Raw genomic sequence first — 25,088 nt, 5'->3', positions numbered from 1 at the left:
TAGCCAGCTAGGGCTGTGTTACATGGAACCAGGCAACCCGGGAGACAAGCCTCTTTGACACGGCCGTCAGCAGCGGTAGCTCCTGCTGCACGGAGTGACATGGCAGTCTAGTGGAATGCTCACGAGCCAATTAAGCCCTTGAGCTCTTTACAAAAGAAACACGTCACATTTTTTCACAATACTGACAAATATGAGATCTACAATAATCTAAGCCTCGGTTAATCACCTCTAAAGTTGACAGAAGTGCATTTAGTAAGGAATTTGCAAACGAGAATTGTAAGATCTTACCTGTTGCCTGTATGAAAAGATGGCGGCGATTTCAGAATTTTCAGCCTTGCAAACCTCTCGCGGATTCTCGCGAGATCTTGAATGCCACAAAGGCCACGAAGGACAGAACACTTGCATCCTCAAGTTTTGAGAAAAGGAGGATGCATTTGTCGGCTGCATTTGAAGGAGCCTACGAAATGGGACAGCCTAGGTCGCGCGCAATGACGCAATCGGTCTTCAAATCTAGCCTTGGTGGACTGCAGCCCCTGAATTGGGACACAGCTATGGTCTCATCATCGGTATGAGAGGGCCTTTTCTACAGACAGACAGACAGACAGACAGATAGATAGACAGATAGATAGATAGATAGATAGATAGATAGATAGATAGATAGATAGATAGATAGATAGATAGATAGATAGATAGAAAGAAAGCACCGTTGAACTGAATGAACTTCACATGCATGGAACGCATTAAAAGGACATTTTCAAGTGTGTCATAGACAGTGAGTTTTGAGCCAGCAGAGGGCGCCATGTTGACTTGCCTAAGGACACGTCACTACAGCACAGTATACGGGGAAACTCTGAGTGACAGCTGAGGAACCAATCAGAAGCGCGAGTAGTTACTGTTGGCCGACGCTCAGCCAATAAACCCATAGCGTGGCCCGGTTGAGGCGGGAGTAGTGTACGCTGAAGAAGGTAGTGTGTGAAAAGTGTATGAGTAACAGGAGCGGAGCGGGTGAGTGTTACTGAACATAAAATATGAAACCTGCCGTTTTAATAAGATGAATTGTGCATTTAGCCCGTTGCCCTGTTTCCACATTTGAATGAGTCGCTGGCGTTTTCAAAATATCAGAGTGGAAAGGTCTGGGGCCACACTGTTCAGCAGCAGCTAGCTAGCTAACCTAGCTACTCACACTTTTAGCTAACGTTAACATTGAATGGAACCAGCATCAACAGTCACTTTTGCAGACGCACTTATTCAGTAACAAGACTTGCACTCTCTCTAAATGTGCATATAAAGTGTGCTCGTTAACAGAATGTCATAGCTGCTGGTAATGTCACTGCTCTCTGATGATGAGGTTGGCTAGCTGTCAGCACTTGTAAGGTTTTCTCTGATGTTGCGGTGGAAGTTAGCATTAGAGCTCTCTTCAGCACGATTGCTTGTTTATTTTCCTCTTTTCAATGTCGTAATTGTGTTGGAGATGTAATTGTGAGAGACTGGCAAAAATTCCTGCAGAAGTTTTTCCACTTTCCAGACCTGGTACTTCCTGGTTCCCTGTCGCCACATCAAACTGTGCGTGGCCTTATCTGGTTGGGCTGGACATGAAGTTGACTCTGAACAGTTAGAAGACTGATTTATTTTACGCCACTTTTAAGCCATTTACGGCTTGTAAAAAGTTTTAAAATTACTTCCACATCTTTGCAGGTCTTTTTCCTGAGATTTGTCCTTTGCTCTAGTGTTGAAGTTTATCAGAGAAGATGCGTGTGTGTGTGTGTGTGTGTGTGTGTGTGTGTGTGTGTGTGTGTGTGTGTGCATGCGTGTGCATGCGTGTGTGTATATATATGTATATATATATTCATTGTGTTTCTCCCTTTAGGTAGTACGGTTAGCTGTCCCTACCCTTGTCAAAATGACCAAGCTGGGCTTCCTGCGCCTGTCCTATGAGAAACAGGACACGCTGCTGAAGCTGCTCATCCTGTCTATGGCAGCTGTCCTCTGTAAGTCCTCTACCACCTCTACACTTGACACTAAAACACGTGAAATTTAAGCCTGCAGCACTGTGCATGGTTCTTGAATATTCCAAACAAACTCAAAACATGGATCTAATATCTTTTTTCTTTTGCTTCCCCTCTTCAGCATTCTCAACCAGACTCTTTTCTGTGTTGAGGTTTGAGAGTGTCATCCATGAGTTTGATCCGTATGTCCCTGTTCTTTATTTCATGATTATTCCCAAACATTGCTAATGAATTTTCTTCCTCAAAGTAATGCTACTACATCTCATCCTCAGGTACTTCAACTACCGTACCACCCGCTTCCTGACAGAGGAGGGTTTCTACAAGTTTCACAACTGGTTTGATGACAGGGCATGGTATCCTCTGGGGAGAATCATCGGTGGCACCATTTACCCAGGTAGGAATTGGATGAAATGACTAGTGAACAAGCACAGGTTGCCAAACACATGATTTGGTATGCATTATTCACATGAAGTTGCTTTTTAACACGTTCACTGCCGTCGACGAGTTAACTCGTCAAAATTATTATTTTTTTTGATGGTGGGACGTTGATCAAAGCCCCCTACATCTCCTATAAAAATATGGGAGCCACCGAACGTGTACAACCCATTCCACCGACCCACTAAGTGGCGACAGTGCGCTCCAGACTAGAGAAAGCCGAGCAAAAACAGCAGGAAAAAGCGTGAGGAAACCATTCTCATGGCGAAAACGCTTTCGCGCTGGGAGCTGGCGCACAACGGTGGGGGATTCCAAAAATAGACTCTGGGTGCAACACACTTTGAAACACGTAGCAGAAAGCCCAGAATCGCACGCAGCTTCATCAAAGCTCACAACCGAAACCCCAGAAACGAACGAGCCCGATCCAGACTCGCCCGACGAGCGGCCGCCAGGCAGCACAGACAGGCAGCAGAGACTCGCCTGTGACACACGCTGCAGAGCCACCAGAGACACACCCACGGAGGGAGGAGTTTGAAGGAGAGGGGGGTGGGGGTGCTGTTATATTGGAGGAAATTACTGTTCAGAACTATTGTTTAGATGTCTGATGTCTCACTGATGCCAAAAATAAATGGTTAAAGTGACTGTTCTGCCTGTTCTATCGAATTTCACAAAAAGGCATTTATCTCAGCTTTCCTTCTCAGATGCTGAAACCATGCTGTATTCAACTGCTAATGCCTACATAACAGAACATGATAAAAACTAACTCTTTTAGACAGAGAAAGCACACATTCTATTAGTTCTTTTGAGATATTTTGTGTTCACAAAGTCCTAGCAGAAAATAATCCTCGGCTCTTGAAAGATGAGCCAGAATCCTCAAAAAAAACCTTGGCAGAAGCTACCTACTGTATTGGAAAAACTGTTGGCAGTGAATGTGTTGTTAACTATATATAGTTCCAAAGAGAGAGCAATTTAAGTGTCAGATCAGAGATGCCAGTGTACTTCAAAGTAACATTAGTGACACTTATACAATGCTTAATTTAATACTTATTGTCTTCTATCCCCTCTCCTCTGTCTCACAGGACTGATGGTCACCTCTGCCGCCCTGTACCACACCCTGCATTTTTTCCACATCACTATTGACATCCGTAACGTCTGTGTCTTCCTGGCTCCCCTCTTCTCCTCCTTCACTGCCATAGTCACCTACCACTTCACCAAGGAGCTTAAGGTAGAACTGATAACAAGGTCCACAAATAAACTAGAATGAAGTCCACTGTAATAAAACATATTTTTTTTTCTTTATTAGCCCCCTTACATCAGTAGAGATAATGAAGATTGTTTCCTATGGAACGCAAACTGCTGTATTTAATTCAGTTCTTATGGAGAAGTCAAGCTTATGCTGCCTTCAGGTGCTGTCAGAAATATTTTGCACGATTCCCACATGCTTCTGACTGGCATTAATGTAGTGCTTTTCTTCCACTTATGCCTCTCCAGGATGCAGGCGCCGGGCTCCTAGCTGCAGCCATGATTGCAGTGGTGCCCGGTTATATCTCCCGCTCTGTCGCCGGCTCCTACGATAATGAAGGTATGTGTGTACAGCTGTGGTGTTTATGGAACATCTCTGCCTGTGATCACGCTCAATTGGTTAATCTAATAACACTGCCCTATTCTACCCAGGTATCGCCATCTTCTGCATGCTGTTGACCTACTACATGTGGATCAAGGCTGTCAAAACTGGCTCAGTGTACTGGTCGTCCATCTGCGCACTGGCCTACTTCTACATGGTGAGTGACTAATCCAAATGGAATGGAAGAGATCTAAAGATGCACATGTTTACTGAACTTATTCAGAGGTGTGTGTGTGTGTGTGCAGGTTTCCTCCTGGGGCGGCTACGTGTTCCTGATCAACCTGATCCCCCTGCACGTCCTGGTCCTGATGCTCACAGGCCGATTCTCTCACCGCATCTACGTGGCTTACTGCACCGTCTACTGCCTGGGCACCATCCTCTCCATGCAGATCTCTTTTGTGGGATTCCAGGTAAGGGAAAAATGAAACACTTCATCAAGACTAAGGACAAATAGAACACAAAGCACAACTCAGCCCCTCTTGTCTCCCTGCTCTCCCTCCTCAGCCGGTGCAGTCGTCGGAGCACATGGCTGCTTTCGGTGTGTTTGGCTTGTGCCAGATCCATGCTTTTGTGGACTACCTGCGCAGCAAACTCAATGGCCAGCAGTTTGAGGTGCTGTTCAAGAGCGTCATCTCCCTGGTGGGCTTCATCCTGCTCTCTGTGGGAGCTGTTCTCATGCTGACCGGTAAGAGGGGCCACAAGGTTGCGCCGTTAGAATGGCGGCAAGATGGCGTAGACAGCGGTTAGATGGACCGCTAATATGTAGTAGCGGACGTGGCTAACTCATGTCCAGCTGGTCAAAATACAAAATGGGTGTTAAAGAAATGGGTGTGTTGATTTACCTAGATGTATGTTGTTGTTTTTTTGTATCTACATGTATGCATAATTTTTTTCAGGCTTATATGAGTTGAATCAGTGTTCAGTTTAGTTTGAATTGAAATGAAAACTGTTTTGAACAGTCTTACACTGAACTTGCATAAACCTGTCGTCTCCCTCTCTGAAGACACTTGCAGCCCCCAAGAAAATGGTATAGCAGCCATTTGGAGGGTGATGGAATAAAGTGTATTGTGTTGTTGACCTCAGGTAAGATCTCTCCATGGACGGGTCGTTTCTACTCTCTACTGGACCCGTCCTATGCCAAGAACAACATCCCCATCATCGCCTCTGTCTCTGAGCACCAGCCCACGACTTGGTCCTCCTATTACTTTGACCTGCAGCTGCTGGTATTCATGTTCCCAGGTGGGTGGAAACAACACAAACTCGCAGTAATAAGGATTGACATGATTATGTAGTCCAGGGGTGTCAAACATACGGTCTGGGGGCCAGAACCGGCCCACCAGAGGGTCCAATCCAGCCCACAATGGAAGTGTTTTATTTAATACTTTCTTGTGCTATCCTCTGGGGTCAAATTTACATGAAGTACTTTTCCCATGTATGTTTTACTTTGTTTATCCCAAATAATTTCAAATCAAATCACAGGAGGACTTTGCAAAGTGTGAAAATTGCACTGAGAAGTCCAATTTTATCCACTTGTGAAGGCTAAAGCCCAATTTATGCTTTGTCTGTCCACACTTTTGAAACCGTTGCCGACAGAAATGAGGACTTGAGTCGACACTTTCAAGTGTCGGCGAGCAGTGTCTGCTACCTGGTGAAATGTCTAGTGTCGCTGACTACGTCACATAGTGTCGCGCAAGTGTGATTGGCTATATAGACGGCATGCGCTTGACTTCCTCCTTGTTTTGGTTTTCGCTGAAATAAATGAATGAACGTGTCCCCGGTAGTGCTGCACGATTTGGGGGAAAGGTGCGATTAGCGATTAGGGTGGACAATATTGCGATTGTGATTGTGATATAATAAACATGGTATCTAGGGATGTGCGGGCATGAGTTTTTGACGGTATGATAACCTTGGACAAAAATACCACTGTTTCACATATCACAGACTAAAATACATGAAATATGTTACAATTTAAAATATATTAAAACTAAAAAAAGAAAACAATTTGAAATAAAATTATCTTTACAAAAAAATAAAACATTTTGAGACATTTGCCTGTCCCAAACATGTAAAAAAGAAACACCAGACAAATAGAAACTGCACTGTGTTACAGCACATAGAAGATGGCTCAGCAAAGTTGCAAAGTTAGTTACATGTTTGTCCAGTAATACTAATGATACACCCCGTTTATTTATTTTGTAGCGACAGATGGCCTTAAACGCCACACTCACGTGACGCTTCTTGAGAGAGAGGTAACGTGCATCTGCAGACTTTAACAGGGACCATGAAGGCGTCATGTGACAGAACTAGCCTGGAGGTGATGCTGCCAGTGCTGGCAGCTGCAACAGTGTTTTGCTGCTATCAACCTTGTTAATCTCGCTATATTCTTCATCACAGCGGGTCATCCCCACTGTGCACTTAATCGTGCACTAGTTCTGCATAAGCACCTGCAGCTCTCTCCTTATTTTACTGACATTCTCACTAATCACACGGCTGTTTACATGCTTTTCTGAACGGCTAGCTAGTTATTAGCATAGCTAGCTGTTAGCGATCATGGATGTTCTCTCTCTCCCTCTTGGTAAGATGTTATATGTTTGTGAACCTTGCTGCACATAACATTACTTATTAGCGGGAGTGCATGGGAGAAGTCTCCCGCTAGTGTTGATGCCCAGTGTGATGGCAGAGAAACGTGTGTTTGCTGCGTCACGTGTAACGTTAGTTTAGAGGAGGCTCACACACACACACACACACACACACACTCAAAAAGACGTGAAAAAAATAAAATAATCGCACACTTTTGCGGTTATGTAATCGCACGTGCTGACATCGCGATTGCGATTGCGATTCGATTAATCGTGCAGCACTAGTCCCCGGTATATTTATCAGCATGTCCTTGATGTATGACTTCGTGAAAATCACAAAGAACACCGTGACAAACTTCCTAGAGAGAGAGGAGGTGAGTTGTGTGGTTGTGTGTCGTTCTATGCGGCTGCAGCCAAGTACGTTACATCTTGCCTCTGACGTGCTTTCACTGACAGCATTCCCTCTCTTGGCTGTCTGCACTAGTTCTCTGTCTATAGCGTTTGAGTGTCACGTGACCGTTTAGCCCAGGAGAGAAGCATAAATGCAGCAACATGAGCGACACTTTATTTATTGTTGGCGACCATGTGTTGAGCGACACTTTCCAAATAAGTATAAATTAAGCTTAAAGGGATAGTTTGGTTTGTTTGAAGTGGGGTCCTATCAGCTAGTTGCATACATTAACTGAAATAGGACAGGTAACAGTGTTCTGGACGCTGAGCGCACCGTGTATCGAGACCCGGCACTCTGAAGCAACAGCCACCTAAAACAACGCGCACCTAAACAAATCAATATCAGTGTACATGCACGCTCTATTTTGACCATTTTCAGCGATTTACTTTACCGTCAAACAGCCCTCTCATTCGGCACTATTTCCTCCCAACCGTAGAACTACCGTATTCCTCCGCTAAACGCCTGCACAGAGCCGCGGTTTACAAAACAGGCAGGCTTAGAAGAGAGACAAAATACTGACTTACTTTAGAGACAACAAGTCACCTGGCCTCTCTGGTCTGGGACGCTTTCCCCAATTTCAGTTAGTGTATGCAACTAGCTGATAGGACCCCACTTCAAACAAACCAAACTATCCCTTTAAGAGGTACCGGGTTTCAGCAGCAAGTTAAATATTAAATAGCCTATTCATGCTTTCTGTATTCATCACTAAATGGTCAACATTTTCAGCCGTCAATTGTCGACCTAATGCACAGTTACAGAGTAGATTTGATATGACAGGCCTATGGTAGCTGAGAAACCCGGTGTGAAAGTGTTCTTAAAATGTACCTGTAATTCTTTACACTCAAAGAAACGTGAACATGTGAGGTGTTGTTATTTATAGGTGATTATGCATTGATTCTCTTTATCTGGCCCACTTCAGACCAAATTGGGTCAAATTGGGTGCTGTGGCACATGAACTAAAATGAGTTTGACCCCTGATGTAACCAGACTAGCTTGATCTTTGAGAGTTGGAGGAGGAAACACAAATGAGGCAGCTGGTCTGAAGGGACTGTTTCCAGGCTAAATCTCAGAAGTTGCAGGCTTTGATAGCACATGGTGTATCAGGCAGATTTAACGCAACAAATATTGTATAACAAGCAAAGCAGAACAACAACACAGTTTTGGATGTTGACAAAATGGGGGAAGAAACATGAATGTCATTGATTCTAAACATGTTAGTTCTGCAGAGCTCCATGCATGTTTAAAGAGATACTCAACACTTTTTCTATAAAAGAAAGTATAGTTTTCAGTATAGTAAAAACTATATTGAAAATATATTTTCAATATACCGGTAAATATTGCTATTATTTTTCCACCATTACTAGTTTGCATTCAAAACACTAAATAAGACAATAATTCCAGCTGTGATGGCAGAATACCATCAGAGGATTTCAAACTAAATGCTCCATTGCCATTGCTACTTGTGTACAATACAATTGGTGAGTCAGAGCGAGTTCCTTCTTTTGCTGTTGGTAACACCGTTACAGCTTTTTAACCAGTGAGTGATTTACTAAATGAAATGCAGTTATGTAACAGTTGTATGTATGTAGCAGAGAAATGCTTTGTACCCAGTGTTATGGTATATTATTGACTTTGACTGACATTTGTTTTCACTTCTCTTACAGTGGGTCTTTACTACTGCTTCAACAACCTGTCGGACGCCAGGATCTTCATCATCATGTATGGAGTCACCAGCATGTACTTCTCAGCTGTCATGGTATGTATGTCCTTAATAGCTCTTGAGATTGATACACCCTACACTGTTAAGGCACAGTTTGACACCTGATAACGTATCGAGCCAGAGTCTAGTTTGCTTTTGAGGTGTCAGGCCTCAAGAGCAAGTCTCAAAAGCAAGTTGCTAGAAGAGGGCACCTTCATACTGTAAAACATAACTGAACTGAAGTACATGGAGACACACATGCAGGAAAATGCAAATACACAAGCTTTTTTACGTCTCATCCCAAATCTGCTCCATGTTGGTTGCCTCCCCAGGTGCGTCTCATGTTGGTGCTGGCCCCAGTCATGTGCATCCTGTCGGGCATCGGTGTGTCCCAGGTGCTGACCACCTACATGAAGAACCTGGATGTCAGCCGGCCAGACAAGAAGAGCAAGAAGCAGCAGGATGCCACCTACCCCATCAAAAATGAGGTTAGCGGAGTCTGGTACAAGGTGCTATTGTAGCCACTAGAGGGCGCTGTCTTCTACAGTTGTCCCCTCAACCTGTTGACATTTTGTGTTAACATTTACATGTTTAACATCAAACGGCCTTTAACTCAACTGATTAATCCAAGTAATTAGAATTTCAGGGTTGCGCAGAGGTATTCGCCTTTTTCACTTTGGACTTAAAAGCCTCTGCTTCTGTGGAGATCTTCAAGAGGCAGCTGATGACCCACCTTTTCAGACAGGCGTTTGGACTTTTGTAGATGGAACTGTTGATTTTGTACTCTGAACTATGAGTCTGCATGTTGTGTATTATCTTTGTCCTTTTTTGCTGTATTGTATTTTATATTTTGTTGGATTTTATACTTTGATTTTAAGAAATCACAAAAAGTTTGGACCAAAGCAGCTCAAAAGGCAATAGTATACTATAGCCGTTTTCCCACATGCGCTTTGTACCGCTAAATGACCGGAACGTGGTCTAATGCCTGCATGTGTGAAAGTTGTCGTGCCGGTATAAGCGCGACCCCGTCATCGCCGACATTTCACCAGTTTCGAGCCAGTCAGAAGAGCGGTATGCGCGATAACAGGCGCAAGTGTAGAACGGGTCCAGTCATTTGCCGGCATGGGCGAGGTGTACACACGTTGCTTAATGTTCCAGCGGGCATAATCTAATCATTCGTGCACATTAAAGCAAACTGGCGAAATGATCTTGTGATCTCTCCTCTCTGCTGCCTGCTCTCTCTGGCCACAGTCGTTCAGTCCTCCTCCTTCAGTCACAGGCACAGCCCGACAGGGACACAGACGAAGCAAATGCACGAAGCGAAATGTGGAAGTATTTTGCTTACATTGCCGACAGCGAAGGCAAGCCCGGACACATCAAACGAAGCCAGTCTGTAAAAAGTGCTTCAACGCGATGCAGGTGAACGGATAAACAAGCAAACTTATTTCACCATCAAGAGTTTTGCCGACACGTCACTCCCCACCCGCTCTGCAGTGCCGCCCCGCCCCCCAACATACAGGCAATTTCGCTGGTAGATTCCCATATGCGAGAGCCGAAGTGTGAAGGGAAATGTCCGATATTGACTTAGAGGTAATTTTCCGGTACGCATGTGGGAAAACGGCTAAAGTGAAAAAAGGGGGAGCTACTTGGAGGCAATATTTAATAAGAACACTGCCTGAGGAAGACCTGCGTGGTTGAAACGCATTGCGTTTTGTTTGCCCGTAGTATATCGAAGATATATTCTGTTTTGTAACTGCTCGTACACAGATATATTACCGGTACTTCTTATTAAATATTGCCTTAAAACTCCAAGTAGCTCCCCCTTTTTTCACTTTGTATACTTTGATTTTAAACCACTGTGAAGCACTCTCTGTGCATCCGTGCTGAGAAGGGTGCTATACAAATAAAGTTTTACTTACTTTCCACCCAATTCACCCATTTTGTGTCTAAAAGGCAGGAAGTAACACAGGCGCAAGCAAATCGGGGTTCAGCGAAAATGAGGGTTTCCAACTTCCCTTTACTTAAGTGGACTTAACCTTCTTACTGCTCCACAACCATATGCTGCTATCAGCATAGCTTGACTGTAATATTCTTACTTGGCATGACATTTTAATGTAATCAAATTATTGAAATAATTGTATTTCATACTAAAACTACATAGGATGACTCAGCATTTTGGCAGTCCCTTGTTTAAGTGTGTTTACCCTCCACTATACAGCCCTGAATGCACATCACATGTCAGTCTGTCTTTCTGACTATTTTCAACAATAGGTCTGAGGTAATGGCCCTCCCATTACAATAACTGTCGGCCAATCACCCCATCACAAACCACAAAGGCAGTAGAATGGCCGAAACTAGAAACAATAGCGAATGAAACCAACATGCTAATCGCCCCCACATAGGCTACTTGAAAGTACATAGTAAGTGAATCCTACTGCTTTTTAGCGAACATTCCTGAGTCCTGAAAAGTGACTGTAATTTTGCAGTCAGTTTGGCAGACTGTGTGTTTTTCCTGGACATTATCTGTGTAACGTTAGTTAGTAACGTGAGGTCTGCTCCTCTCGCCCGATACGCTCAGCCCCACAGCTATTATGTGCTTTGAGGTGGCGACCTGCGCCAGCCTTATCACACTCGCTGACGACCTGCGCCAGCCTTATCACACTCGCTGACGGGGCATCTTCTGATTGTGACGTCAATTGAATTCATCCGAGACCAATTCAAGTCAGAGTTTATTTATTTATTTAAGATCCCCATTAACCGGGGGGTACGGTGGTGCAGTGGTAAGCCTGTCGCCTCACAGCTCGAAGGTCCTGGGTTCGATTCCCACCTGGGACGCTGTGAATGCTGAAGGAATGCGTGCCCGACCTCATGTCCTCGAGTGCCCACCGCCCGGGTGGGGTCATCAAAAGGGCATTTCTGTGTGGAGTTTGCATGTTCTCCCCGTGCCTCCCAGGGGTTTCCTTCACATAGGAAACCCTTCACCAAAACATGCAATATCCTGGTTGCTGATGTGGTGCCTCTTCTGGTCGTTGGGGCGCCTGTTCGGAGGGAGGGGAACCGGTTGGAATAGCGTGATCCTCCGACATGCTATGTCCTACCAGTGAAACTTCCCCTGTCAGGTGAAAAGAAGCGGCTGGCTAACTGCCCATGTCTCGGAGGAAGCATGGAGCCAGTTTCGGCTCTCCCCAGATTGGCAGAGGTTGGAGCAGCAACCAGGATAAATCAATTAAAAATGAGCACTAATGGGGGATAAAAATGGGATGAAAAAAATATATATTAAAAAAAAAGAAGATCCCCATTAACCACTGCCTCAAGCAGCGATTATTCTTCCTGGGGTCTGAAATTACAATATAAAATTCAAGAAGCAAAACATTGAAAATAAAAATACATTATGAAATATATAATAATACAACAATAACCAGAAACATTACACAGAAAATAAACTTGCCAAAAACAGCTTTCTAAAGTTCGAGTGATATTCACTCCGAGACCGATTTCAATTCCGAGACACGGCACTCCTGAGGTCCAGTCAGTCAAGTCCCAGATGAGACCAAGACCATCAAGTACTCGAGTACTTCAGCTCTGGAGTTTACACTACACAACTGGTTCCTTAAGATTTTTTTATCACGATAGAAAAACTGACTGAAATACACTATACAACTGGGAAGGACTGGAATCACAGATCAAAATACACTACCCGACTGTGTGCCCAGCAAACTCACGTGAAAACTGTAATAAGAGCAAATAGTGATTTGCTAGTTCCCGGTTATAAGCCTATCAGCTGGAGCATGCGCAGTAAGCAGTCTAGACAGACAGATTCAGGAAGTGAACTGCACAGTAGAGCCGCACACACGGTCTGGCGTAAACATGCAACTGCCAACTCAAAGTCAAGCTCTTTCAAGTTATGAGATGGTGTCTTTATTGAAGTACCCACAGCACAAATAACCAGCAAACTGACATGAAAACAACGAGCTAGTACAATGAGTACTAACCATATGGAAGCTAGGCGATTTTACTTTCAAAATAAAAGCGCTAATGTATTACTGTTCATTATTTTAATATATTTTAGATGGGTTGAGCTGGTCTTTGATTCAGTCAGCCATCACCATGTTTGCGGTATACGGTTGAGAGTGTGCCATCTGTCTTAAATCATTTGATTATAGTCTTAAATTGTTGTGTTCCATGTATCCACCAGGTTGCCAGTGGAATGATTCTAGTCATGGCCTTCTTCCTCATCACGTACACCTTTCACTCTACCTGGGTGACCAGCGAGGCTTACTCCTCCCCCTCCATTGTGCTGTCGGCCCGTGGAGGAGACGGCAGCCGCATCATCTTCGATGACTTCAGAGAGGCGTACTACTGGCTCCGCCACAACACCCCCGAGGTCAGCCTGACCAATTAGCTTTAAGCTTGTTTTATTACAATAGGATGAATTGTTGAATGGGAGGTGGTGAAAAGGTTTGGCTGCAGCCTTAAAGGAACAGCTCACCCTAAAATCCAAAATACAGTAAATTCCGGACTATAAGCCGCGGCTTTTTTCCCGTTTTTTGGCCTTTTTTGCCCCCTGCGGCTTATATAACGGTGCGGCTTATTTATGGATTTTTCCAGCAAACGGCCACTCGGGAACCTCCAAAATCTATGGATGTTGGTATGAGGCAGAACGAGAGCAAGACAGACATTATGAGAGCGAGACCCTGATTGGATGATGTTGCAAAAAATGTGCCTCGCGACCTGATTGGAGCACTGTGCCACTACTCTCTCTCAGCCACTACGGTAAAACACCCTCCCTCCTCCCTCGCTCCGGGGGGAAAAAGGCAGCGATTGAGCCTGAAAGACAGTCTGAATGAAATTGAATGTAACATTCCCAATTCTATGTATTACATTCTAAAAAACTAACAGCAACATTTTGGAAGGCTAAGCCACACAACTAGCTCGTTGTAATCTAACATCATGCTTCAAAAGATGGAGAACTGGCTGTGTTACGACGATGGCGGCGATTGAGCCTGAAAGCCATGTCTGAGACAGTAGCGAGACAGGAACAACAACAGCAGCAGCAGCAAAGGATCATGCACAAACCCGAGACGAAAGGGACTGTCCGTCAGGGCGCGGACGACTGTGTCAGCAACTCCCTCCCGACTACCAGGAGAAAATTACAAACTTCGGCGAATTCACACAAAGAAAGATCAAGGAATATTCCATCGGACCGGAGCAGATCATAAATATGGATGAAGTGCCTTTGACGTTCGACCTGCCTCTCACTAGGACTGTTAACAAGAAAGGTGAATCGTCCATCACGTTGAGAACCACAGGTCACGAGAGAACGAATTTCACTTGTGTTCTTGGCTGCACAGCATCTGGAGTAAAGCTCCCGCCGATGGTGATTTTTAAGCATCTCACAATGTGTGATTTTGTCTGGGGATTAGTGACCTGACTTTTGTTTTGTTGAAATGTTAATAAATGGGAGCTTCCCCAAACAGCCATCTCTTTCCCGACAATCCCCTCTGTGCACGAAGCCTTACATATGGTAATTAAACATCAAAACACCCGCGGCTTATAGACCGGTGCGGCTTATATATGTAAAAAACAGTCAACTCTGCAGGTGCGGCTTATACACCGGTGCGCCTTATAGTCCGGAATTTACGGTACATATTTTTCCTCTCGTTTTGTGTTAGTTGCCTGAGTTTTGGAGATACCGGCCACAGAGTTTCTGCCTTCTCTCCAATACAATGGAACTGGATGGCACTCGGCTGGTGGTGGTCAAAGTGCCAAAGAAATACATTTGAAAAACTCAACAGCAATGTCTCCTTCCAGAAATCATGACCGATAATCCACAGACCTTGTTATGAGCAGTTTCAGGAACTATTTTCTTTTGACCGAACTACACCCGCTAGCTGCTAGCTAGTTCCTACATGAGACTGCAAAAGAAAATAGTTCCTACATTAAACTGCTCACGTCTGTGCATTATATTGAGTAACCGGGTCAAAGCTGATGATACAAAGCTGGTTGAAAATCGGCGGAGTGTTACTTTAAGCGCCTCCACATTTAATTTCAGTGCATAAGTTTGTCAAGCACAATAAGTGAACAATGTTAGTTTTTTAAAAAGTGAGCATTTAAAATAAACCGTCATATCAGTTTGGGGACAGAATACTACAGTGTAACATGCATGCACTCCTTCATGTATGTGCCTCTCTCTCTAGCCAATGTTATGACTATAGAGAGGCAAAGTGACGGCCTACTTCCTGCTTCAGCACTGTACCAGAGATTTTCATCCGCCATTTACTTTCCCCATAGACATTTCGTAAAATGCTTATAAAAATAGTTTTACTTGGTCAAACCAAACAGTACTCGGCTGGTGGTGGTCAAAGTGCCAAAGAAATACATTTGAAAAACTCAACAGCAATGTCTCCTTTCAGAAATCATGACCGATAATCCACAGACCTTGTTACATTCAGAAACAGAGGAGAGACCGCATAACATTTCACTTGGACCAAAACTTGCGGATTTAAAGAAAATATTTTTTCGATGTCATTTTTTAAAGTTTTGGTCCGAGTGAAATGTTCTATGGTCTCTCCCGATTCTAAATATAGCTGTACCGTTTGGTTTGAACAAGTATAACTCTTTTTATAAGCATTTTACGAAATGTCTATGGTAAAATAAATGCCGGATAAAAATCTCTGGTCATTTTGCCTCTCAATTCAGCTTTACCTTGTTTTTCCAGGATGCCAAAGTCATGTCCTGGTGGGATTACGGCTATCAGATAACCGCCATGGCCAATCGAACGATTCTAGTGGACAACAACACGTGGAACAACACGCACATCTCCAGAGTGGGACAGGTGAGCCGACCTGAAAAAACGTGGAAAAAGTTCCCCCATGTTTAGAAAGTGCCATTGTGTTGACTGGGATGTTTTCTTCTTCTGTAGGCCATGGCGTCCACAGAGGAGAGGGCTTACGAGATCATGCGGGAGCTGGATGTCAGCTATGTCTTGGTCATCTTTGGAGGACTGACTGGTTACTCGTCAGATGGTACGTCATAAATCTCAGTAGATGGTTCATTCTGAGGGGTGACGCAGGTTAAAGCCATAACATGCTGGCAGTGTTTTGTGGCTCAATTGCCTTGGCCTTGTATCGTCCCCCTCCCCCCTCTCTGCCATAAAGGTTTAGTCCAGACAGGGAAAGCCAGGGAATTTGATTAATTTTATGAAGAAGTCAGGAAACCTCAGGGTATTTTTCTGGCTGTTGTCTCTTATTCTCTTAGATTTCTAAGTCAAAATTATCTATACATGTTTGTCAGCGCTTGTCTCATCTGTCAGAATCAGAATCGGCTTCATTGGCCAAGTATGTACACATACAAGGAGGAATTGGGCTCCGGTTTGCTTTGCTGTCATAGTACACGCATACAGAGAAAAAAGAAAGAAAGGTATGCACAAGTATATACAATTGAGGATGTGGGCGATATTCATATGTTTAAGTTCTGTCCGGCCCACACTACGCCGTTTCAAGTGCAATCGGGCTGAAACCTTCAGGGGGTGTAAAGGGCACCAGTGGGGGTGACCTGACGGAGCCAGATTTTTTAATTAGGCACATTAGCTAATGACATGATGTCATCAGTGATGATGTCAAAAGCGATGTCATAAGGGTGCACACACACACACAAGGAGGCATTGTGACAAGACCAGTCAGTGATGTCTCACACACATACACAAGGAGGCATCATGGCAAGACTGGTCAGTGATGTCATAGTGACATCAGTAATGATGGAGCCGGATCTTCGATGTGATGTCAACAATGACGATGTCAACAGTCATGAGTCATCAGTGATGATGTCATCAGTGATGCTGTTTCAGCCTTTGTCACACTGATGATGTCTTATGGCTCATTTCCACCACATTTTACTGCCCTGCACAGCTCGTCACCACTCGGCTCTAATCGTTTCGCCCCGATGGACGTTTTGCTTCCACCGCGGATCATCTGCCCCCACCCACCCCCGCCCACAGCTGGTCATCATAGCGACCGCATATCTGTCCTTCGCTTATAGCCAAAGTAGGCTATAACATAACGTTACAATTAAATCCATCCACAGAACTTTTAAACTGTTTATGAAATACTGGTGCCTCTAAATGACCTACAGTGTACATGGGCAAATGTGACAATCGGCCAGGAGAATGGATATCACTTTGTAGTTAGTCAAACTCACAGGCATGCGCTGCGCTGTGCGGGGACGGGAGAGGCGCAACAGAGTGAAGCCTGTACCCCCGCGGCCTCTCACCAGGCAAGACCGCGGCTTCACCAAACACCCGCTGCGGCCTCGCGGAGCGCTGCAGCCTGCACTCAGCTACAGAGCTTCCTGAGCAGCGGAATTTTTTCTCTCTCAGACAATTGAACACCCGCCACGATTTTATTTCACCGGAGGCGAAGGCAGCAACACAAAAGACTGATGGAAATATACATAACAGAAGAGAAGGTAAGCCCACTAAACTGGTATGCAGCCGCCAGCATTGCATATGACAGTCAGTAGACAGAGTAAACACGATTCTGCCTGACCAATCAGTCGTCAACAACGTTTTCACGTCACCGTATGAACCCGGGTTCACAGAATAGAACCACGACGAGGCAGGTACTAAAAGTAGCACGACTCGACCCCAATACAACCCGGGCTGGGATAGTTTTTAGTGGTGGAATGAGACCAAATATCGAGTCGAGCGGGATCGCGCTACTACCTGCGGTGGAAATGGGCCAATAGACATTGTACAGTCTTATGACATAACTGATGACATCATCAGTGGTATCACTCAAGGCAACAGCCTGTGTTTCAAGGCTATGACATCACTAATGAGGTCACTGATGATGTCACAATGAAATTGATATCATCGTGACCTATTTAACTCGAACTCCTGAGAAACTATGACTCCTTGCCAACCGCCGTAAAATGAAACAGAAGAAGAACTATGATGACTCCTGCTGAGAAAAAGCAAATTTCATGGGCCAGGGGAGCTACTGACCCCAAGGGCAGAACAGCTGCTGGGACAGGCGAGAACGAGCAATAAGTGTGGTGTAAGGAGTCCATTTTAAATACAGTATGAGGGAATGTACATGTACAGTAATGTGTCAATATGCCACATAGAATAGTAAACAGAGGCTTATACATGTATGTTTCCAGATATAGCAGTTATATGCCGTTCAATGTGAACAAGGCTTTGAGTCTTTGAGTTTGCAGCTTTGAGAACAGTACGTTATTCTGCAGTAAGCGTATGGCTAAGTGTTCAAGTGGCTGGTTTAAGTGTTGATCAGAGTGATGGCCTGTGGGTAGAAGCTGTTCTCTTGTCTGGTGGTGTTGGCGTACAGTGCCCTGAGGAGGAGTTCAAACAGATTGTGGGCCAGTGTGTGATGATGGATCAGTGATCTATGCCACTCTCTCTCCTCAGACATCAATAAATTCCTGTGGATGGTGCGTATTGGGGGCAGCACAGACACCGGCAAACACATCAAAGAGCACGACTACTACACGCCCACCGGGGAGTTCAGAGTGGACCGCGAAGGATCCCCCATCCTGCTCAACTGCCTCATGTACAAGATGTGCTACTACCGCTTTGGGCAGGTCTACACCGAGGCCAGTGAGTAACTCCACAGCCTAGTCTAGTCTGTTTGTCAGGCCAGGTCTACACAGAGTCCAGTGAGTAACTCCACAGTCTAGTCTGTTTGTCAGGCCAGGTCTACACAGAGTCCAGTGAGTAACTCCACAGCCTAGGGGTGGGAATCACAAGTTTGATCACAATACAATATATTGATTCTTTGGACAATAACCCGATATTTGCTGATATCACAAAGTCTGCCACGATACAATCTTGTTTGATTCAATTCAATTCAGGGGCCTGCGATCGATATGAGACGATATCACACGCCCAGTTAACACAATCAGATGCATTTATATCGACTCACAAAAAAAGAAAAAAATATGATTTGACAATTTTATTTCTGAGCTCTTCCAAACATTAAAACAAAAATGATTCAAACAAATAGTCCTGTTGTCCTCTAGGTCTATTTTTTATAATGAAGTGCCACATTTCTCATGTTGAAATGCAATTCTTTTAAATCAGTTAACGTAAAGAGCCCTTAATTATGAACATAATGCCATGCACATCTATGCTTCATCACCTTGGATTTACAAGGTGTATGATATGAATATCTTTATATCGATATTTTCACTTTGCATCAATGATTTATCAATATATTAATGTAGCGTCCCACCCCTAGTTGTAAGCATTTGTTGAAAGGACAAAAGATGGAGGTCTGGATATTTTTTGCCAGGTGATACTTAGCCCCAGATGTGACCCTACCACTGTACTCCGTATATTATATTTAATACACTCGTGCAGTAGTTAAGATCACACAGCGTTCCAATAGGCAATAAGGGGGAAGGCTGTTCAAAACGCTCTCCTACCCGTCTCCAACGTCCGATTGCAGATCCGAAGATATAATAGTCCTACGGAAGCCAGTAATTTACCCGGTGCTGTTAAGATGATACTGTCAGTGATCAAATCATCAAATCCTGTGCACCTGGGAAGCAAAACATGTCATGAAATAGTCAAACTCCCAAAGTTCCTGTCGGCACTAGGAAGCTTCTCTCCTAAATATGAGGCGGCTATGTGACCCTAACTACTGCACGAGTGTATATATTATATACAAAGTACAGTAGTAGGGTCACGTTGGGGCTAGGTGATACTATGAATACCTTGTTCCTTGTTGATGGATCTATACAATTTATTAAACAATACAATTCACTTTTGCTGCTCTGCATTTTAAGCATGAACTAGAGCTGTAAGAGCTTCTATACCCACTGCAAAAATGACATGAGTATGGCATGAACATTCACATAGTGAGTAAAACAACATCCCTCAAATGCATAACTACAACCATGTGAATCAGTCTTAATCCTAATGTCCTGATCTTCTCTGCAGAGCGCCCACCTGGCTATGACCGAGTGAGAAACGCAGAGATTGGGAACAAAGACTTTGAACTGGATGTGTTGGAGGAGGCCTACACAACAGAGCACTGGCTGGTTAGGATATACAAGGTAAAACCACTCTTTCTTATGCAGCTGACTCTTCTTCTGTTCCCTTTTTCCTTTTGTTTAGTCATTGTAGACATGTTTTGTAGGGTGCCCATAACTGGTGTAGTGGTTACATTCTGAAACTACTTCTGCCCTGCTAGTCTAGTTTATCTGATGTTTAGATCAAGCTAATGAGGTTGGAATGATGCATTATGCATATTTAATAGAAGGTGGACTGTCCACTGTGCTTTACGGGGGTGGGGAGTATATATTCTGGTGACCTGTAACAACATTGTTCTAACAAAGTCCTGTGTTCAACCTCCCAGGTGAAAGACCTGGACAACCGAGGACTCTCAAGGACATAAAGCCTTCAATCAAACCCAATTCCAGCAGCCCTTTAGCGCACAGCACTGAACGCCTTCCCCTGTGGTCAGAGAGTGAAATGAGTACTTTTTTTATATTTTTGTTTCGGGTGAGGGAGGGGGGAATTGCAGAAAAGAGATTTTGCTTGTGGATAATTTTTGTTTTTATTTTGTTACAATGAAATGTCCCATCTGGGATCAGAGGGAGCTGGTGGTGTTAAAAACGTCCAATCTGATGTCGGGAGGTGTGATATCTGCAATCAAGTGGCCAAAAGAAACAATGTTAATTTAAGAGAGCTTAGGGTTTTTACGTGTTCAATTAAAGTGGGATTAAATGTGACAAAATGGTGATCTGTCGTTCTTAAAGTGCACAAAACAAATTTAGAATGTTGCTTCCTTTGACTCGGGAACTGTTTTGAGGTTAAACTACCAAACAGCAGGAATTTAAGGATAGGAATTTTATCTAACTCAGTGCTGGTGATAGCATCGATTTAAGGATTAAAATGACACTATATACAATATTTCACCTAGCCTGTTTGGTGTGGGCTACTCATTACATTATGCTTTAGCCTACACCTCCAATACTATGTTTATACTCCCTACACAGTATTTCATGTGATTTCCATCATCTTGGGAAATTAGGACTATAGGGGCATCACATTTGCATTATATTACATTTTGTCTTCAACAAGTTAATTCTACCATCAATCTTGTGAATGGGACGGGAAAATATTTGTCTAAAGATTGCTTTGACTTTGAACAGATGCTTATACCGGTCTTGATACTGTCTTTTCAATACCAACTTTGGTCAAAATATAAGACGTGACAGTCACTGACAGACATGTGGTTCATTTGAAATTCAGGGACTTTTAACCACATTGTTTAAAAAATTGGCTATTTTCAAGGTATTCCAGGTCACTTCTTCCCCTCAAAATCCAAGCACCTTGGCAGAACCCTGTATATATGTGCCTTCAGAGAAAATTATTTTGGAAACATGAGGTTAATTCATGGCTCGACATGGCAGACTCATCACTATAGAACAGAATATTTGTTGAATTTGATGTCTGTTAGCAAAGCTTATTCAAGATGAGACAATATTTTTTATTGTAGTATATTTTACAACGCGTCTCAGTGGTTTACAATTTTTATATTACAATGAACTCGATGCAATGTGCACAATAATACATTCACAACAGAAATAAAATACAAAGGCATAAGATAGGAAAAGCATGCAACAAAAACTGGGAGTTAAGTCTCCAATGCAGTGTGAGGACTCTGCTTTTTTAACTTGCCCTGAAAAGAGAACGTACAGTATGAACATGTCCACTTAAGAAGTGAGAACTACTCAGATTTTCTTCGCTGTGTTACATTGAGTGTTAATGATTGAAGTTATCCATAAGCTATTCTGAACTAGAGTAAAAGGGAGTTTAAACATACAGAATCCACATAAAGTGCCCATTAGTTCCAGTCCCATACATTTTCTCAGAGCTTTTCAAACCAAGACTCTAAAGATCTTTGGGATGGTCTGGCAGATCGTGGAGAAGGGCCGGATTTCTTCTGTAAATGTAGGCGTTTGCATCGTCATCCAGCTGCACCAGCTCAGCCAGCGAAGACACACAGGTGTCGTGGTCCGCCAGCATCAAAGGCAGGCGGGAAGACTGGCGGTGGATGCGGCTGGAACGGCGCACCGGTGTCAGAAACTTGAGGTCCTTGATGGGACGCTTTTGCCCGGATGCACTGGCCTCGCCTTCGATCGTCTTCTTGACGCTAAACGCCAGGGAGATATTTGAGAAATATTTGTCATGAAGGTCAGAATGAAGCCAATCCAAATGGCTTCCACTTCTTCTGACCATAGAATGAATTGCTTCATTATGAAAACTGTCAATGCGAGCATTAGGGTGACATAGAAAATATGTATTTTGCAGAACAAAAATGTATTGCCCCACCTTTGCAGGTATGGAGTGGTCGTCACACTGTATTTCACTACGGAAGCGTCTTCCATTTTTGGTGTGGTCTCATACACGTCCTCATCCTCATCACTTTCAACATCCTCAACACCAACATTCTTCACTTTCTGGTCATTTTTTTCTGCTTCATTCTTCACTTCATCATCCTCCAACTCGTCACTAACTGCCTCAGGCATCTCACTCTTCAGCTTATCTTCCTTTGGTGTGCTGTGCTCCATTTCAGCATGAGAACACTCATCTAGGAGAAACAATGACAGTGTCAATTAGAGTGCAACACTGACCAAAATACAAAACAATCCAAACTGTCATAAAGACAGTTTGACATAAGGATTTTACCAGCCAATAAAGCACCTTTTTCTTTTTTGACAAGCAGTGAAGCAGTCCAGTGTGCACTAAACTTACCAGCCTCAGTTGTTGCCATGGCCTCCAAGGCATCACACAGGTTCACCACAATCTGCCATAAGAATAAGATAAGGAGAACAAATGTACCAAGGTGTAAATTTGCAGAGCAATGTTTTCACATCCGATCAACTGACATGGCAAGAGCAATTCTGGGTCTTTTGCTTACATCATTTATTCTGGAGTCTGGGTCAACAGGCAGATCCATATCAGAGTTGTCCAGGAGGTCCAGGGTGGTGTTCATAACCATTGGAGTTGTTGCAGCAGCAGAAACGGGCCTGAGAGCATCCAGACTGGGTTCTGTTTCAGACTGGGGAGCAGGCTGAGGCTCAACATGAGACTGAAGTTGGGATTGAAGTGGAACCTCAGGTTTCGCAGCAACTTTGGTTTTGGTTGCAGTTGCCATGGCCGGTCTCTTCAGACTCTTCCCCTTGGAAGCCAGCCACTCCGCCAGTTTTGCTCTGCGGAAGGAACACATGAACAATGTTGAGCATTTCTGATGTTCAATAATCAACAAGGCAAGCACCCATTTATGAGTCTGTGTGTAGAAAAGAAGGCTTACTTTCTCTCCTCAGCCGTCTCCATGGTAACTCTGTACTGGCGGAGGTTGCTAGAGACAGGAGGCTTGTTGACCTTCTTGTCTGTAACAACTGGCATCTTAGGCTTGTTGCTCTGTGTCCCTTTTCCCTTGGGGGGCACCGAAGTGGTGTTTCTGGAAACGGGCCCAAATCGTGTCGCTGGGACTGTTCTGGCAGGGCGGAGAGCAGAGTGACACACGATGTGGCGCTTGGAGACTGGAGGAAATCCGTCGGACACGGAGTTTGACTTTGTAGGTTTAGGCTTCGGCATACCACGCCCAGGCAAGTCAGCAACAGATTTGGACTTGAACTTTGTCAAATGTCCAGCCTTTTGGCTCTCTTTGGGTGCAGGTGGTTTTGGAGTTGGCTTTGGATTAGCCCCTCCTGCAGCAGCACTAGACTTCCAAATGGATCCGATTTTTGACTGGACAACCTTGCCCTTGTACATGCCTGGAGCAGATTTAGATGGTGGCAAAGCAGCTGGTGGCTTTGGAGCTTCGGCAACAACTTTTCTGTGTCTCACAGCCTGTTCGGTGAGGAACGCCTGGCTAAGGGTTTGTTGTTTTCTAGCTCCAGTAGCAGGACCTCTGCTTCCATCTTTCTGCACAGGCTTAACCTTCTTCAGAGCTGTTCCAGGTATCACCTGTTTGGCCTTTACTTTCTGAGACCCATCCTTTGCCACAGTCTCTTTGTCATTGCTTTTCAGGTGCAGGGGAGCCACAGAAGTTGTCGTTTTGGAAACATCTCTTTTGACCAAGGACTTGCTTACATGTGCAGGCTGCGCATTTTCTTTGTTTGCCTAGCCAAGTTAAAACAATGCAAAAAAAACGAACGGTGAATTGGATATAAATTAAAATGCAACTTGGGAAACATGTCATATCACATTTATTAACGTTAACTCACTTTCTTATTGGTGCCGTTTCGTCCTACGACGTCCATTTTGTTTATTGCCTCGAAGAGCTGTTATGACTGGATATTTCTGAAAGGCAAAAAAGAGCAATATTAACAGCAGGATTGCACTAAATGTGTTATCTAGCGTTAGTTATACAATGCCAAACGTTTACACTTCGGTAATCGTCCTTCACTCTGCTGTTAAGTTTGAAAGTCCAAAACGCAACTACAAGTTTCGTCGTTCTCTCTCGGAACGTAGCTAATCGTGCATTCCTTTATAACTGGGGACTGGTCATCTTACGAATTCAAAGGTGATGAGCTGGGCGGTGACGTCATCAGAGCTGGTATTTCCCATTCCAAACAGCAGCCCCAGAGCCGTAAGCAGCCCCAACCTCAAAAATCCAAGATGGCTGCGCCGCGCAACAACAGTAGTAGTAATCGTAGTAATATTGTTTAGCACTTGTTTTGTTTGTGTCTCATTAAATCAGCTGTACACACAGCACTGCCTAACCTCTATCTGTGTGGACATGAGGCTGCATTGTTTGTATCTGCAAAATGCCGCGAAATACCATGTTGTCAATTGTTATTGCTAACAATGGCTAGCCTGGCTACAGTGAGAGCATCACGCCAAACTCCATTCAAACCAACGTTAATAGCAAATGTAGCTAATCTTGCTCATTTGGCAAACATTGCACAAATCGTGGAACATAACTTATTTATGACTCGGTGGGAGTGACTCGGCATACATGAAACAACAGCTATTTCACCATTTTAAATTTCTGAATTATTAGTTACAACCGCCTTTTATACGCCCATCTAACGTTAACTGTTAACGTTACGTAGTTATAAGGTGATATCCGTACCTTTATTCAAGTAACGTTAATCAAGTATTTAGTAAAAATCGACGATAGCTTACCCTGCTGCAGTCTTTGTTGTGAAATACCAACCACGCACGACTTATTAGTGTGTAGTTACCACAGCCTCAGCAGCTCCACACAGCAAACACGCCCGCCTGGCTCTGCTTGTCTGGCAAACAACAGCTCGATTT

The 25,088-nt window shown here is 44.0% G+C and overlaps 2 protein-coding genes across 2 annotated transcripts; one reads left to right on the top strand and one right to left on the bottom strand.

The window, feature by feature from the left end:
• The first annotated feature begins 932 nt into the window (after nt 1–932).
• On the top strand, nt 933–20,544 carry stt3a (STT3 oligosaccharyltransferase complex catalytic subunit A). The gene is made up of 18 exons (XM_083636098.1): nt 933–1,005; nt 1,868–1,988; nt 2,128–2,188; nt 2,279–2,400; nt 3,521–3,666; nt 3,933–4,023; nt 4,116–4,222; nt 4,311–4,475; nt 4,570–4,750; nt 5,149–5,304; nt 8,760–8,851; nt 9,127–9,282; nt 12,990–13,178; nt 15,513–15,629; nt 15,717–15,819; nt 18,219–18,407; nt 19,752–19,867; nt 20,170–20,544. Exons 2-18 carry the CDS (start codon nt 1,901–1,903, stop codon nt 20,206–20,208), a joined length of 2,118 nt encoding a protein of 705 aa, XP_083492224.1. The 5' UTR covers nt 933–1,005; nt 1,868–1,900; the 3' UTR covers nt 20,209–20,544.
• Nucleotides 20,545–21,324: 780 nt separating this feature from the next.
• Nucleotides 21,325–25,053, bottom strand: LOC310780100 (cytoskeleton-associated protein 2). Its single transcript, XM_083640647.1, has 7 exons — nt 24,957–25,053; nt 24,053–24,128; nt 23,134–23,948; nt 22,741–23,032; nt 22,575–22,626; nt 22,152–22,410; nt 21,325–21,972 (listed from the first exon to the last, which is right to left on the bottom strand). Exons 2-7 carry the CDS (start codon nt 24,086–24,088, stop codon nt 21,711–21,713), a joined length of 1,716 nt encoding a protein of 571 aa, XP_083496773.1. The 5' UTR covers nt 24,089–24,128; nt 24,957–25,053; the 3' UTR covers nt 21,325–21,710.
• Between the last annotated feature and the right edge of the window lie 35 nt (nt 25,054–25,088).

Source organism: Poromitra crassiceps (assembly GCF_964638095.1).
Source record: "Poromitra crassiceps genome assembly, chromosome: 1".
Taxonomy (NCBI): Eukaryota; Metazoa; Chordata; class Actinopteri; order Beryciformes; family Melamphaidae; genus Poromitra; species Poromitra crassiceps.
This window is presented reverse-complemented; position numbering and strand designations above follow the sequence as displayed.